General features: G+C 39.4%; 1 protein-coding gene across 1 annotated transcript in view; it reads left to right on the forward strand.

Annotated features, from left to right (window-relative positions):
* Positions 1-18,427, forward strand: part of ADAMTSL1 (ADAMTS like 1) — an 876,403-nt gene that overhangs the window by 852,999 nt on the left and 4,977 nt on the right. The window contains exons 29-30 of the mRNA XM_070429962.1: positions 2,207-2,414; positions 18,268-18,377. Of these exons, the coding sequence (XP_070286063.1) occupies positions 2,207-2,414; positions 18,268-18,377 (318 nt within the window). The remainder of the gene's footprint in view (positions 1-2,206; positions 2,415-18,267; positions 18,378-18,427) is intronic.

Consider the following 18,427-nt stretch of genomic DNA (forward strand, 5'->3'; position numbering starts at 1 on the left):
TGCCCCTCCACTGCCTAGCTGTAGGACTTGCGTACACCACTTAGGCAACCGCCTCGTGTTTTGCCAGCTGAGTCATGAGGAGCAGCTGAAACCAGGAGAGACTCAATGAAATATGAAACACGCTCATTAATATCAGCAGTTTGACTTGCTGACGGGAAGGTTTCCACGGGAATGATTAATGTCCTTTTATACCCTTCCTGAACTGTAACATAGCCCGTACCTCTCCTCTCTCAAACCCCTCGCCCCGGCTCCTGAAAAATTGCTGAAATGTATATTTGGAAATAAAAGTTGATTGAAATGCAGGCCTGACATTCACCAGGGATATGCGAGCCTGGAAGACTGCCCTTGCCAAGCTGTGTGAAATGAAGAAGCGGTCTCGGACATGCCAGGGGCTTTCTGATTTGCTGGGGTGATAGTCAGAGTCAATCAGCCTCATTTACTTCTGCAGATGAAATAACGGCCGAGTCTGGTAGGGTTTCAGGCCCCCAGGAGCTTTCACACGCCTCACGCCTGCTTCCTAAGTGGCTCTGCTTCTGTGGGCTGGAATTCTGCACGCAGTCCTCTCTCTCCGGGGCAAACGGAGCAGGGAAGTTCCACCAAACTAAATAAATCGCAGATCCAGGCGCTGGAGGAATTGGCCTCCTGTCCCTGCTCCTGGCCTCTCCTGAGAGCCAGACATGGCACCACTGCACTAGGAAGCGACCACAGGTTCACCTTTGAGTGGCTGTCCCGCCTCGGGCACTTCAGCAGCCTTCCTTGCAGACGTAAAAAAAAAAAAAAAAGAAAAAAGGGGGGCGGGGGGAGGCACCCTGGTCCTCTCTTTTGAATAGCTGTGGGCAGTCCTGTTTGGGCCCACACAGGACCATTTCATTTAGACAAACTTTTTCTCGGGCAATAAAACCAAAGAATGCTCCCTTCCCATCCCCCAGTTTGAGTGAAATGGTTGGAAAGCACCGTCTTTTCTCACTATTTTCCCCAACCTATCCCCCCTTCCCTCCTCCTCTCTGAGAATTATCCTAGGGCGTAAACATGCAAAGAGAGCCCCTGCATGTTTGTACATGGACCGGGGATCTCAGGGTTTGCCAGCTGACATCTGGGCTCTATGAAAAAAAGCCATGTTTCAGTGTTGGCCAGTCTCACTTCCAAGGATCCGAACTATAGTTGGAACCAAGTATTCTGAGGACAACTCCTTTCAGCTCTCTAAGAGGTGCAAGACCTACGGACCGTGACTCAGAGAGGGGGGATGTAGCTCCAGAGCGCTGGAAGGAGCTTGCATGTTCCTGAGGGACTGAACAACATCAGAGACATGGGTTAAGGCGAGGCAGAAAATACAGTGGGTACCAGCAGAAAAAATGTGGGCTTCAGTGAGACCAGGTTGCTCCTGGGTCAGGAGGTGAGTGGAATGGTTGGAAAGCACAGGTTTGGATGGGACTTCCCTGGGGACTGTCTCTCCTCTGCCGCACACCGGGTGCCGGTAAGAAGTACGAGAACTGCAGAGCCGTGTAACTAGCTCAAGACTTTCTGCAGGCTCATGGCTTTGGGGCCAATGTCAAGCTAAAGCAACTGATCTCCAAAATATGCTTTCAGGATACACCTTTTTAGTCCATTTCCAAAGGGTATTTGTTTCCTGTGATTGCTGTAACAAATGACCACAAACATGGTAGCTTAAAACGACAGAAATTGATTCTCTCATGGTTTTGAAGCCCGGAAGTCCAAAATCAAGGTGTCAGCAGGGTTGTGCCCCGCCAAAGGCCCTAGGGAAGCATCTGTTCCTTGGCCCTTGCAGCTTCTGATGCCTCTGAGCATCCCTCGGCTTGTGACCACATCACTCCCTCTTCTGCCTCTGTGAGCACACTGTCGTCTCCTCTTCTGTGTGGAATCTCCCTCTGTCTTTCTCTTACAAGGATACTTGTGATGACGTTTAAGGCCTAACCAGGTAACATAGGATAATCCCCAAATCCCTCATTATATCTGCAAAGCCCCTCTGTCCAAATAAAGTAACATTCACAGGTTCCAGGGATTTGTCGGAGTTTCTTTGGAGCGGCCATTTTCAGCCTATCACTCCAAGTACATACAGTAAAAAGGGCCATGGCCCCCAAATAAGCAGCTGTGTGGTGAGAGCCTGAGGGGGGGGGGGGGGGCTCTTTTCCTGAGAGCATACAGCCTCGTTCCTCTCCCCGAGACTGACACCTCCTCCTCTCCACAGGTGGATGGTGACCTCCTGGTCCGCCTGTACCCGCAGCTGTGGTGGAGGCATCCAGACCCGCCGGGTGACCTGCCAGAAGCTGAAAGCCTCTGGAATCTCCACTCCCGTGTCCAATGACATGTGCACACAGCTTGCCAAGAGGCCGGTGGACACCCAGGCCTGTAACCAGCAGCTCTGTGTGGAGTGGGCCTTCTCCAGCTGGGGCCAGGTGAGAGGAATGTATTTGACAGGTAATCTCAGAGTGCTGACCCTGCAACAGTAGGAGGTGCCTCGTATGTGATCTCTCCGGGAATATGTTTCATGTGCACTGAGAACAGTGTGTCATCTGAAGTTTGGGGATGAAATGCTCTCTAAGTGGTTAAGTCAAACTGGTCTAATGTGGCAATGTACAGCAGTTATTTTCATATTCATTTTCTGTTCGGATGATCTGTCCATTGAAGTAAGTGGAGTAGTAAAGTCCCCAACTATTATTGTATTACTGTGAATTTCTGTCTTTATGTCCATCAATATTTGCTTTATATTCTTAGGTGCCCTTATGTGGGCTGCAGAGATATTTATGACTGTTACATCCTCTTCTTGGATTAACCCCTTTAAAATTATGTAATGTCTTTCTTTTTATATTCTTTGTTTTAAATATTATTTTGTCTGATATGAGTATTGCTACCCCAGCTTTCTTTTCATTTCTATATGCATAAATATCTTTTCCCATGTGTGTCTTTCTATCTAAAATGAGTCTCCTATAGGCAGCATGTGTATTGGGTCATATTTTTAATCCATTCTGTCACCCTGTCTTTTGATTGGATCATCTAGTCCCTTTACATATAATATATTGATAGGTGTGTGCTTATTGCCATTTTGTTGTTGTTCTCTGCTCTTGATTTCTTTGATTTGTTGGTTTTCTTTAGGGTTTTGATTGGATTTCTTTCTCTTAGTTTTTTGTGTGTTTTTTATGGGTTTGGTTTATGGTTACCATAAGGTTCGTATATATTCATCTATAGCTACAGCAGTCTATTTTAAGCTGATAGGCATTGAAGTTCAATTGCATTCTAAAAGCACTACATTTTTACACCCCTTCCATTCTTTATTTTGACATGTTTAAATCTTTTTGTTTTGTATATCCCCTGATTTATTGTATTTATAGTTAATTTCGCTGCTATTAAGTGGTTGATTTACTGTCGTTATTATATATTTGCCTTTACCAGTAAGATTTTTTTTTCTTTCCTGTATTTTCTTATTTCTGGTTATGGCCTTTTCTTTCTGCATAAAGAAGATCCTTTAGCATTTCTTATAAGGCTGGTTTAGTGGTCATGAACTTGCGTAAGCAAATTCTAGGTGGTAGAATACTATACTTTCAGCACTTTGAATATTTCCTGCCACTCTCTTCTTGCCTGTAAAATTGTTTCTGTGAAATCAGCTGATAGCCTTATGAGTTTTCCCTGTGACTCGTTTCATTCTTGCTTCCTTTAAGACGGTGTCTTTATCTTTACTTTTGCCATTTTAATTACAATATGTGGGTCTCTTTGAGTTCATTTTGTTTGGCACTCTGTGCTTCCTGGACCTGGAGATCTGTTCACATCCCCAAATTTTTTTGATTTTTAGAGAGAAAGGGAGAGAGTGAAACATTAATGTAAGAGAAAAACATCAATTGGTTACCTCCCGTAGGCACCCCTCCCGAGGATTGGACATGCAACCTGGGCATGTGCCCTGACTGGGAATCAAACCCGCAGCCTTTTGGTGTACAGGATGACACTCCATCAACTGAGCCACCTGGCCAGGGCTCTTTGAATTCTGTACCAGGAAAATTACTTCGTTTCATGAGGGAATTTCTCTGGAGTTTTTTCTAGTTCCTTCATTTGGGGCATGTTCTTCTGTACTCGTCCCTATGGGCTGGATGGAATAGCTCTCTCTCCCAGACTTGAAAAGATGGTCTCCGTGTGGCAAACAGTTTTGCTGGGCCGTGTGTCGTCAGGGCAGGTGCATGTGGTGCCTACTGTGTTGCCTGGCCTGAGGAGTGGGTTCTGGGCAGCCTGGCGTGTGCATGCTCCCTTGCCCCTCTAATCTGGGCGGGGCTGCCTAGTGCTGGTGTGCCCTGCTGTCTTAATTACCTGTTGTCGGAGCAGGGTCTGGGCAGGGTTGCTGTGTGTGCTTGCCTCTCAATGCCCTCCTAAGCTGCACTCATTCTCTGGGTGGGGCAGCCTATGTGCACACACAGCTGCACTCTGCTGTCCGCTCTCTCTCCCAGCAGCAACACTCTCACTCCACACGGGGCAGCCCTGCATGTGGGTACCATAGCGTATTACTCGCTCTACACTCTGCAGGGGAGCAGCACCACATGGCACATAGTAGCACCCCCTATCTCTGCACAGGGTAGCCCCGCTCGTGGAGACTGCAGCATTTTTCTAGCTCTGCACTCTGTCTGGGAACATGTACGGCATCACCCTGCCGTACTTGCTGGATCCATCTCTGGGTGGAGGGGCCTCTTGTAGGCATGTTACGGAGCCCTCCTGTTCCTGCTGGATCTAGCTGCAGGAGGAGAGGCTGTGGACACACTGTAGCCCCCTGCATGTCTGCCAGAGAACCTGGCTAGAGCTCCCGCCTGTTATCCACGCACAGGGGAAACCAACAATGGTGCTCAGCCGTTCCTCCCGTCTTGAGTTTTTTCCTCAGCTCCAGAGAACTCTCACAGTTCCCCAAACTCCTCTACAGTCTCTCTCTCTCTCTTGCTTATTGTGCAAAAGCTGTTCAATTGGCTCAGGGTTGTCTCTTAGGAGGAAGTGCTATAGGGACAGTTGTACATTCTATCTGCTCTTAGGAGGGAGCGAGCTCAGTGTCCACTTAAGCCTCCATCTTCAACCTGGTAGAATGTGAGTACTGTGTTCACAACTGATTTGGAGACCTACTGAGCATCTAAGAGCTGTCTTCCAGGGCTGATAATCAGCTGTGTGGTAACAACTACTGTGCTTTATCGGGGGCTGGGGCTACTTGGTAGCCTGATCCTTCTGATTGATCAGGCTTAGTTTCTGAGTGGCTGTTGTCTGAACAACAGCTTGGCCAACCCAAAACAACCACAAGCTCTTAATTCTTTTTGTTATTGTATGAACTAATGCGACTAGATGCTTTTGGCCAGTTAGCAACTCAAAACTCATTGGAACTGGCTATCCACACATTGCTGCGTTCATATCCCACCCTCCCCCCAACCCCAAGGTGTGTTCTCTGGAGAACAATCACTTGGAATTTCCTATCTGGTTAATACACTGTGCCATCTCTAATGAAATCAGATGTTATTTGGGGAAATGTGGCCACAGAATTTACTTGTAACACATAAGTCATTTGTGTCCCAGGTGAGTCAGGGGACAATGTTCATGCTGGCCAGTCAACACATTCGACCAGACGCTCCTTTTTGGCACCTCTACCAACCCCCACTTACTTCCAGTGACCTAATGTATGTGCTTCATAATCAAAGAGGCATGAGCTCCCCCTTGCTCCGACGCCTGGGGGATATCATCTTTCTCTTACCTGGAAGAGTCCACTTCTGATAGCTCTCATTCAGCCCAAGGCAGCTCTGCTTTTAGGCTCTCCACTTATTGGCAGCTTGTGAAATGACAATTGGGAACAGATCTGGCTACACATGGGAGAAATTTCTGTATTATATCATTGAGGTCAATCAAGGGGACATACAGTGCACATTGATCATTCTCAGTAATTATTTTTCCTAAAAGAGAGAAAAATAGGTCTTTCCCATCAAATACTCTCACCCCCTTATTATTTCTTCTAAAACCCTCTAGGCAAATAATGTCTCAGGCTTTAATGTAAATCACCTGTGAATGCTGTTAAAATTGCTAATTCTGATATAGCAGATCTGAAGTAAAGCTTTGGATGCTGATTTTTTTATTAAGGTATAATTGACATATAACATTATATTAATCTCAGGTGTACAACAATAATGATTCCATATTTGTATACATTGTGAAATGATCGCCACAATAAATCTAGTTAACATCTGTCACCATACATAGTTGTAAATATTTCTTCTGAGAACTTTTAAGATCTATTCTAAGCATAGAATATACAATACAGTATTATTATTAACTATAGTCACCAAGCTGTACATGACATCTCCATGACTTTATTTTCTTACTGGAAGTTTGTAACTTTTGACCCCCTTCACTGATACTGCCCACCCCCACCTCTGGAAACCACCAACCTGTTTTTCGAGGTTTTCTGAGATTCCACATATAAGTGAGATTGTGCAATATTTGTCTTTTCTTTGTCTGGCTAATTTCACTTAGCATAATTCCCTCAAGATCCATACGTGTTGTTACAAATGGCAAAATGTCTTTTTCTTTAATGGCTGAGTAATATTCCTCTGTGTGTGTGTGTGTGTGTGTGTGTGTGTGTGTGTGTGTGTCATTTTCTTTATCCACTAATCCACTGATGGACACTTAGCTTGTTTCCATGACGTGGCTATTGTAAATAATGCTACAATGAACATGGGGTGGCATATATCTTTTTGAGTTAGTGTTTTCAGATAAATACCCAGAAGTGGAACTGCTGGATCACATAGTAGTTCTATTTTTAATTTTTTTGAGAAACCTCCAAACTGCTCTCTATAGTAGTGGCACCAATTTACAAGCCCACCAACAGTGCACAAGGGTTCTCTTTTTCCACATCCTCACCAACACTTATCTCATCATTTTGATAAGACATTCCACCTGGTGTGAGGTGATAGTTCAGGGTGGATTTGATTTGCATTTCCCTGATTATTTGGTGATGTTGAGCACCATTTCATGTACCTGTTGGGCATCCGTAAGTTCTTTTAAAGAAATACCTATTCAGATTCTCTATCCCTTTATAAATTGATTTTCTTTGGGTTCTTTGCCATTGAGTTGTATGAGTTATACATATATGATATTAACCCCTTATCATATATATGATTTGCAAATTATTTTCCCCTATTGATTAGGTTGTATTTTTAATGGTTTCCTTTTCTGTGCAGAAGCTTTTTAGTTTTATGTAATCTCACTTGTTTATTTTTTCCTTTTGTTGCCTTTACTTTGGGTGTCAGATGCAAAAAATCATTGCTAAGACTGATCTTTAGGAGATATGATTTCAGGCCTTACGTTCAAGTCTTTTACCCATTTTGAGTTAATTTGTGTCTTATGTAAGTTAGTGGTCCGGCTCCATTCCTTTGCATGTGGCTGTCCAGTTTTCCCAGCACCATTTATTGAAGAAACTGTCATTTCCCCATGTACATTCTTGGCTCCTTTGTTGTAATTAACAATAGTTGTGTGGGTGTATTTCTGGACCCTCTGACTCTCTATTTTGTGTCTGCTTTTATGCCCGCACCATACTTTGTTGACTACTATAGGTTTGTTGTAATATATTTTTAAATCAAAGAGTATGATTACTCTAGCTTTTTTTTTTTTTTTCAAGATTGCTTTGTTATTTGGGTCTTTTGTAGTTCCATAAAAATTTAGGATTGTTTGTTCTATTTCAGTGATGGCAAACCTTTTGAGCTCGGCATGTCAGCATTTTGAAAAACCCTAACTTAACTCTGGTGCCATGTCACATATAGAAATTTTTTGATATTTGAAACCATAGTAAAACAAAGACTTATATTTTTGATATTTATTTTATATATTTAAATGCCATTTAACAAAAATCAAATAAATGAGTTCGCGTGTCACCTCTGACACGCGTGTCATAGGTTCGCCATCACTGTTCTATTTCTTTGAAAAATGACATTGAAATTTTGATAGGGATTGCATTAAATCTATAGATTGCTTTGTAATAGTACATTTTATTTTAACAATATTAATTCTTCAAATACATGAGCATGTAATATCTTTCCATTTATTTGTGTTTTCTTCCATTAATTTCGTTAATGTCTTATAGTTTTCAGAAAACACATTTTTCACCCCTTTAAGTTTATGCCTAGGTATTTTATCCTTTTTGATGCAATTGTAAGTGGTGAGAGTGGGCATCCTCATCTGATTCCTGGTTTTACAGAAAAAGCTTTCAGCTTTTCAATCTTGAGTATGATGTTAGCTATGGGCTTGTCATATATGGCCTTTATTATGTTGAATTTTGTCATACTTTTTCTGCATCTATTTTATCCTTCATTTTGTTAATGTAATTATCACATTGATAGATATATGGATGTTAAACCATCCTTGCATCCCTGGAATAATTCCCACTTGGTATGATGTATGATCCTTTTAATGTATTGTTGAAGATATTTGCCTGTAAATTGTATTTTCTTGTGGTGTCTATGTCTGAGTTTGGAAGCATTAGAGAATGATTGGTATTAATTCTTTTAAAATATTTGGTGGTTGAATTCCCAGTAAAACCATCTGGTCCTGTACTTTTGTTTGTTGAGAGGTTTTGCATTACTGATTCAATCTCCTTAATAGTAATCAGTCTATTCCAATTTTCTATTCATGATTCAATCTTGACAGGTTGTATGTTTCTAAGAATTTATCCATTTCTTCTAGGTTGTCTCATTTGTTGGCATATAATGGTACATAGTAGTTTCTTGTGATTCTTTGTATTTCTTTGGTATCAGTTGTAACATCTCCTTTCATTTGATTTTATTTGAGTTCTTTTTTTGTGAGTCTAGCTAAAGGTTTGTCAATTTTGTTTCTCTTTTCAATTGTCTTTTTAGTCTCTGTTTCATTCATTTCTGCTCTAATCTTTATTTCCTTCCTTATACTTTGAGCTTCATTTGTTCTTTTTATATAGTTCATTACGCTATAAAGTTGGATTGATTGATATTTTTCTTATTTTTTTAATATATATTTTTATTGATTTCAGAAAGGAAGGGAGAGAAAGATAGAAACATCAATGATGAGATGTTTGGCTGCCTTCTGCAACCCGGGCATATCTCCTGACTGGGAATGAACCATGACTTCCTGGTTCATAGGTCGACATGCACCCACTGAGCCACGCCGTCTGGCTCGGGTTTCTTTTTTAACAATAATCCCTACTTTATTCAGATGCCCTTATTTATCTTTATTGTTGAGAATATTACAGATATCCCCCATTGCCCACTTCCACCCCAGGACTTCACCACCCTATTGTCTGTGTCTAGGGACAATGTATATGCATATAAATTCTTTGGTTAATCTCTTCCCACCACCACCACCCCCTTGAGATTCGTCTGTCTGTTCCATGTTTCTATGCTTCTGGTTCTATTTTATTCATCAGTTTTCACATGTAATCGAGGTCATGTGATATTTATCTTTCTCTGACTGGCTTATTTTGCTTTGTATAATACTCTCCAAAGATCCTTCCTTTTTACAGCTGCATAATAAGTATAAGTATTCCATTGTGTAAATGTATGATAGCTTTTTTATGCACTGATCTACTGATGGGCACTTGAGCTGTTTCCAGATCTTAGATATTGTAAATAGTTCTCTATATATTCTTTCTGGTTTGTATTTTGGAATTCTTAGGATATATTCCTAGAAGTGGATCACTGGCTCAACTGGCAGTTCCATTTTTAATTTTTTGAGGAAACTCCACAGTTTTCCATAGTGGCTGCACCAGTCTGCATTCTCACCAGCTTTGTACTAGGGTTCCTTTTTCTCCACATCTTCACCAGTACTGTTGTTTATTGATTTACTGTCATTCTGGTTAGGTAGTATCTCATTGTCATTTTAATTTGCATCTCTGATGATTAGTGACGTTGAGCATTTTTTCAAAGGTCTCTTGGCCATCTGTTTGTCCTCTTTGGAAAAAATGTCTATTCAGGTCCGCTGCCCATTTTTTCCTATGACCTTTTTCCTCTTAGAATTTCTTTTACTGTATCCCGTAAGCTTTATTATATATTTCCATTTTCATGTATCTCAAGGTGGGTTTTTTTTACCCATTGGTTGTCCAATAGCATGTCATTTATTTAATCTCCACATATTTGTGAATTTTCCAGGTTTCTCCTTGTAATTCATTTCTAGTTTCATACCATTGTGGTCAGAAAAGATAACTGATATTATTTCAGTCTTCTTAAATTTATTAAGACGTTTTGTGGCCTCATATATGATTGATTCTGAAGAATGTTCCATGTGAACTTGAGAAGAAAGTGTAGACTGTTTTGTATATATTTTGGTAAGTCCATCTGGTCTAATGTATCATTTAAGGCCAATCTATTCTAATTAATTTTCTGTCTCATCTACCCATTGATATAAGTAGCTTATTAAATTTCCCTAGCGTTATTATAATGCTGTCCTTTTCTCCCTTTGAGTCTGTTCATATTTGCGATATTATGTAATGTCCTTCCTAATCTCTTAGTACAGTGTGTGTTTTAAAGTCTATTTTATCTGATAAAGGTGTAGAAACTCTTACTTTCTCTTAGTATTTATATAGAATACCTTTTCCCATCCTTTCACTTTCATTCTATGTCCTTACATCTGAAGTGAGTTTCCTATAGGCACCATAGCCATTCCACCACTCTTTTGAGTGGAGAATTTGCCGTTTTGTAGTTCTGTTTCTTTCTTCCCTTGCTCTGTTCTCTTGTGGTCTGATGACTTTATTTAGTGGTATACTTAGATTCCTTTCTCTTTATAGTTTGTGTAACTATTATAGGTATTTGATTTGTGGTTACCATGAGACTTACATATAATAACATATTTAGAACAGTCTATTTTAAAGTTGATAAGTTAGAATTTGGAATGCAATCAACATTTTTACTCTTCCCACACATTTTTAACATTTTTTTATCTTACGAATCCTTTAATTATTGTAGTTATATTTACTACTTTTAACCTTCATACTAGCATTATGACTGATTAATCCACTATCTTTTCTATTTATTTACCTTTATCTGTGACATTTATACTTTCATATGTTTTTCTTACTACTAATTAGCACCCTTTCCTTTCACCTTAAAAAAGTCCCTTTAACATTTCTTATAAGGCTAATTTGATAATGATAAACTCCTTTAAATTTTGTGTGGAAAACATTCTTCTTTGATCCTGAATGCTAATGGTCTTGGGGTGGGGCAACATTATCCCTTAGACATAAGTTGCTTTTAAAATTTTGTCTGTGACTTTAACTTTTGACATTTAATTAAAATTGTAAATTAGTATGGTTTCACCTTCCTTGGAATTCCCTGTGCTTTCTAGATGGAGATGTCTGTTTCTTTCCCCAGGTTAGGGAAGTTTTCAACCCCTTTCTTTCTTCTCCTTCTGTGATTGTTGGCCTGCTTGATGTTGTCTCCTAAGTCTCCTCAGGTATCTTCACTTGTTTTCATTGTTTCTTCTATTTGCTGCTCTGATTGGGTGAGTTCCACTGCCCTGTTTTTGGATTCACTGAACCCCAAACCCCTCTAGGGTATTTTTCAGTACAAGTTCTGTGACTTCTATTTGGTACTTTCTTATATTTTCTCACTGTGTTTATCTGCTGAATTTCCAAGAGCTCTCAGGTGATGCCAATGCTACTGGTCCAAGGATCATATTTTAAGTAGTAGCAAGGCTTGAGGCAATACAGGGAATTGCTTGATCTCACAATCCTGTTGAAAATTTTCTATTGTTGGTATTGTTGGGATGTGCTACAAACTATAGATGCCCCTCAATCTTCTGCATTCTATCCTGTGAGAATGAAAACAGTAATAGTTTCTGATAAGAAAGTCCTTTTGGAATAATGTCATGTAAATATCTGCTCCTTCATTTGCCTACCTCTTTGAAGTCTATGAAAACCATGCTTATTTTAGTCTAAGTAGAAATAAGACTACTTTCTCAGCTCAAACAATCTGTCTTCATGTAGTAATTCAACTTTCTTCTTTTAACCCAACATACATTTATGAGACAACTATCTTGGGTGGGGAAAAGGAATGAAGGCAAAAGCAGCCCTGGAATGTTTGCAGGAGAATTCAATGAGAGGTAGAAATGTGGTTGGAAAACAGGTGCAAAATCATGAAGAGTCTGGTATGCTATACTGTACACGGAGTTTGTTAGCAGTGAGGTATGGGGGCACCTAGAAAGATTTTTAAATAGGAATGTCATGAACAGAGTTACACTTTGAAAAGATTATTCTGTGGCATGATAAGTGAATTGGAAAGTGAAAGAGAAATCCATTCTAGATGAGAAATTTGCTGATCAGAATGAAGGCATTGGGCAATGGAAATGGGGAAGAAATCCTATAAAAGTGTGATTCACATGGCTTCAGTGACCTCTTAGATATCAGAGATGAGAGACAAGGAGGAAGCTAAAATGACTCTCAGGTTTATGGATTGAATGACTTAAGAATACAGGCAAAAAAAATGGTAATTTGGGGTGACAGAAAGTTTGTTTTGGATATGTTTATTAAGCAGTTGGCTATATAGAGCCAGGACTTAAAGCCATGCTAAACACTATCAATTTGAAAGTCATCAATAGACAGGTGATAGCTAGGAGTCATGGATAGGATAACCCAAGGGAAAACATGAGATGAAGAAAAGGCACAAAATGGAACCCTCAGGGACACTAATTAAGCTGCAGGAGGTTGGGGGGGGGGAACAAGGGGGGTGGAAGATAACCTAATGATTAGGGGGAAACTTACAAAGAAAATAGAGTATCGGTCAGTACCAAGTGGAACATGATGGACAGGCAATTTCAGCGTGGCAATTGGCACTAAAGTCAATCCACTGGAGGAAATAGAGCTGCTGGGATTATATTCCCAATTGTGGTCAAAGGATATCAGCAAAATAGCAGACTATGAAGCTCTAACTTCTCATTTCCCCATGGAAACATCAAAAACAACCAGAAACTGGATGAACTACCCTAATAGAATCTCTGAAAAACAAAGTTTACAGCAAACACCCAATAAAAAATACACACCTTTAAAACTGTGGGAACTATTATGTTATTTTCACTCATCCTTTTCACCCCAACCAGCATCGCACAGACTTGGCCTAGAGGCAGCAGCCCATTTCCCTCCTTTAATCTGTAGGCAGCAGAGAAGATCCTATTTGCAATATGCTAATCTGTCAGGTGGCTGCCTGAAGGACTGATCTCTGTTTCATCTAACTCAGATCTCAAGTGGCAACCACTACTTGTGAAAGCTTCAGGGGGACTACAAACCTGTAGGCACCTGGGGCAAGAGATTACAGATGGAGACATACAATAGACATTAGAAAAACCTGGAATGAGACTCTGGCAAGTAAGCCATGTGTACAGGGGAGTTGAGAAAGCCACATGCAGGCATAGGTGTAAGACATATGCTCATAAAAGACCTGAAGCTTTCACCTAAGGCTGATCCCTAGGCTCAAAGAACATCCAGCTAATCAGTAAAGAGAATGTGCAAAGATGGAGAGATGACTGTGTCCTCAAAACCCAATTTCAGTATAAATCATATGCCACATAAAGAAACAGGAAAACATGGTCCATTCAAAGAAGAAAATGAAGTGGCAGAAACCACCCCTGAAGAAACAGTGCATCAGATGTATTAGACAAAGAGCTTAAAACAACTGTCTTCAATACACTCAAGAAGCTAAAGAAAAAACACAGTTTTAAAAAACTGAAGGAAATCAGAAAAACTATATGTGAACAAAATTAGAACATTCCAATGGTATTTTTCAGAAAACCAGAACAAACATTCCTAAAATTTATATGGAATCACAAACTTCCCCAAATAGCCAGAGCAATATAAGAAAGGATAAAAAATCTGGTGGCATCACATTCCCTGTTTCAAACTATACTATATTAATCAAAGAAGTATGGTCCTGCATAAAAACAGACACATACATCAATGGAACATAATAAAAGCCCAGAAATTAACCCACACTTAGTCAATCTATGACATTGGAAGGAATATACAGTGGGGAAATGACAGCCTCTTCAATAAATGATGTTGGGAAAACTGGACAGATACAAGCAAAAATAAACTCAAAGTGCATTAGGACTTCTATGTAAGGCCTGATATCATAGGCAGATATCTTCTCAGGTAAGGACAACAAAAGAAAAAACAACTAATGGGTATACATCAAACTGAAAAGAAAAGACAACCTACTGATTGGGAGAAGATATTTGCCAATGATCTATCCCATAAGATTAATAGCAAAAATAATTCACACAATTCAACATCAGAACAACAATCAATAAATTTTAAAATGGGCAGAGCACCTGCCATTTCTCCAAAGAACATATACAGATGGCCAACAAACATGAAAAAAATGCTCAGTATCACAAATCATCAGGGAAATGCAAATCAAAATCACATTGAGAACCTCACACCTGTAAGAATGACTGCTACCAAAAAGTCAGCAAATAACATGTGTTGGTGAGGATGTGGAGAAGAGGGAACCCTTTTTTGCGTAGCTAGTGGCATTGTAAATTGATACAGCCATTATGGAGAACAGTAAAAATAGAATGACCATAGGACTCAGCAATTCCACTTCAGGATATTTATCTGGAAAAAAAAAAACAAAAACGAAAACACTAACTCAAAAACAAATATGCACCCCTATGTTCATTGCAGCATTATTTACAATAACCAAGATATCGAATAAACCTAAGTGTTCATCAACAGATGAATGAATGAAGATTTTATATATATATATTATTCAGCCATAAAAAATGGAATCTTGCCATTTGAAACATGGATGGACCTAAAAGGTGTTACACTAAGTTAAATAAGACAAATACCATCTAATGTCACTTATATGTGGAATCTTTAAAAACAAATGCAACAAAAGAGAAACAGACCCCTAGAGACAGAGAACAAACTGATGGTTTCCAGAGGGAAGGGAGTGGGGGATAAAAGGTACAAACCTCCACGTATTTTTTAAGTCATGGGGATATAGTATAATAAAAATAGTCAATATTTTAATAACTTTGTATGGTGATAGATGGTTACTAGACTTATTCTGGTGATAACATTGTCAGGACTATAAATGTTGAATCACTATGTTGTAGACCTGAAATTAATATAATATTGTATGTCAATTATAACTTGAAAAATTATAACAGACAGAAATTTTGGATCTGAAAAATACAATATCTGTATTGAAAATTTTCAACAGCAGGTTTAAGTAGGCAGAAGAAACAATTAGCAAACCTGAAAAAAGTATTATTAAAATTAACAAGTCTAAGGAGCTGAATGAAGAAAATGGTACCAATATACACATTGTGGGAGTCCCAGAAGGGTTCAATGTCTGCTACTTCCATTCAACATAGATAGCATTGGAAGTTCAGAGTATTAGGCAAGAAAAAGAAAAAAGTCAAGCCATCCAAGTTGGACAGGAAGAAATAAAATTATCTCTGTTCATAGATGACATGATCTCATATATAAAAGCCTAAAAAAATCTTAGAGCTATTTAAACAATTCAATTTGTAATAGTACCAGAAATAATACTTAGGAATAAACTTAACCAAGGAGGCAAAAAGACATCTTGTGTTCATAGATTAGAAAACTTAAGATTTCAATACTGCTCAAATTGATTTACAGATTTAATTCAATTCCTATCAAAATCCCAATGACTTGAATTGCAGAAATAGAAAAATCCTATAATTCACATGGGATCTCAAATGGCCAGAACAAGTTGAAGATTTCACAATTCCTGATTACTACACACAGTTTCAGTAATCAAAACAGTATAGGGCTGGCATACAAACACAGACATATAGACCAACAGAATGGAATAAAATAGAAAGCCCAGAAATAAACTCTAGCATACCTGTATGTGGTCAAATGAAGTGTGTCAAGATCATTCAATGTAGAAAGGACAGTCTTTGCAACAAATGGTGCTAGGAAAATTGTACAGGCTCGTGCAAGAGAATGAAGTTGGATCCTTACCTTATACCATATACAAAAATTAACACAAAATGAATCTAAGAGTTAAAAGTATAAAACCCTTAGAAGAAAAACAGGGAGGGGAGAATCTTCATAATAATGCATTTGGCAATGATTTCTTGAATATGACACTAATATCAAAGGCAAAAAAAGAAAGATTTGGCAAACTGGATATCATCAAATGTAAAAGCTTTTCTTCACTAAAGGACACTATCAACAGAGTAAAAAGGCAACACACAGAATGGGAGAAAATTCAGTTGACCCTTGAATAACATCAGGGTTAGGGGTGTCCACTGCCACATGGTCAAAAATCTGTTTATAACTTTTGACTCCCCAAAAACTTAAGTTATTCCTCAGTATCCACAGGGTATTGGTTCCAGGACTGCCCCAACCCTGAGGATACCAAAATCTACAGATGCTCAAGTCCCCTATATAAAATGGCATAGATCAGTGCATACAGTAAGCCCTCCACACCCATGAACTCTCAACCATGGATGAAAAACAGTATAGTATTTATTGAAAAAATCCGCATATAAATGGACCAACACAATTCAAACTTGTGTTGTTCCAGGGTCAACTATATTTGTAAATCATAAATGTGATAAAGGATTAATATCCTGAATATATAGAAGAGGACTATAAGTCAACAACAAAACACAAAGCCTTGAATACTGGTAGATATTTCTCTAAAGAATATGTATAAATGACCAACACACAAATGAAAAGATATTGAACATCACTAGTAATTAGGGAAATGCAAATCAAAACCACAATGAGATACTACTTATCCATTAGGATTGTTATTTTAAAAAAAAGAAAATAACAAATGTTGACCAAGATATAGAAAAACTGGAACCCTTATGCACTGTTGATGGAAATATGAAATGGAATAATTGCTTGTGGAAAACAGTATGGAGGTTCCTCAAAAAAGTAAACACAGAATTACCTTATGATCCAGCAATTCCACTTCTAGCTAGATACTCAGAAGAACTGAAAGCAGGAATTTGAACAGATATTTGTACACTAATATTCATGATAGCATTATTCACAATAGCTATAAAAATAAAAACAACCCATATGTTTGTTAGCAGATACAAGGATAAACAAAATGTGGTGTATACTTACAATGGTATGTTATCCAGCCTTAAAAAGAGAAATTCTACATGCTAAAACATGGATGAACCTTGAAAACATTTAAGTTAAAGAAGCCGGGCACAAAAGAACATACACTGCATGATTTCACTTAAATGAGGTACCTGGAGTAAAGTCATAGAAACAGGAAGTAGAATAATGGATACCACAGCCGGGGAGTTCAGGATGATTAAGTTCTAGAGATGAATAATGTTAATGGTGTACAACAACATGAATGTACTAATGTCATTGAATTATATAAATAAAATCATAAATTTTAACAAATTATGTCTATACTAGAGGCCCGGTGCACAACATTCCTCTGAAATCCTTTGAGCATCTGATAAAAGCTAGAACCTCTTGCTAGAAAAATGTCAATAAACACAAGATTTCTGTTTATAATTTTAAAGGTTAACAGCTCTCCTGGGGTCCCCTAGGAAGTCCAAAGACCCCCGAGTTAAGGACTTTGGTTCTAAAGTGACCTCTAAGGGATATCTGGCCTCTTACTCAAATAGCAGATGTCAGCTAAGGCCTGCTGCTTTTGTACTTTACAGACACCATTGTTACGGGCATTTACTGTGCTAGACTCTGGCTCTGCCAACTCTAGGAAAAGCTTAACCATCTCCATGAGCACATATCATCAAGAGAATATAAGCAGGGACTAGTTGTACATACCTAAGTCTGCTTTTGTTCAGCCATCCTGGGTTTAGGCTGGAGAAAATGAAGCCAAAGGAAAGAAAGAACTCATAGACTTGGTTACTTGGGTGAATTTAGCAAGAAAACAATAAATCAAGTAATTCTCAGGACTCAAGGTGGGACTGAGGGGCTTTTCTTAAGGTCTTCACCTCTAAAGGTTACCAACACATTCCTGGCCCCTTAGGCCAAGAAATCCTTCACCTGTTTAATCTGGGAGGGGTTGGCATTCTCTGATTGGCTCTACAACTACCATTGGCCATTTGCTAGCAGAGTGCTCACAGACCACAGGAAAGCTAACCCTTCCACTGTGGCACACAAAAACATGCCAGTGAACACCCTTCAGTTGGCCCAAAGAGGGGCAAGATGAATGATCTGACCCTGCACATGTGTCCCATGCAGCCTGAATACTGCAGCCTCCCCGCTGGCTTGCCTAACATTATATGTATATGTCACCTTTCTCTGCTTACCAGTGCAACGGGCCTTGCATTGGGCCTCACCTAGCTGTGCAACACAGACAAGTCTTCTGCCAGACACTGGACGGCGTCACCTTACCGTCAGAGCAGTGCAGTGCCCTTCCGAGGTAAGAGAAAACCATGGGCCTCCTTGCCCCAGCCCCTGTGTCAATAGCAC

This window comes from Myotis yumanensis, unplaced genomic scaffold (assembly GCF_028538775.1).
Source record: "Myotis yumanensis isolate MYYU_CA2020_CCGP unplaced genomic scaffold, mMyoYum1.0.hap1 SCAF_12, whole genome shotgun sequence".
In the NCBI taxonomy this organism is placed as follows: Eukaryota; Metazoa; Chordata; class Mammalia; order Chiroptera; family Vespertilionidae; genus Myotis; species Myotis yumanensis.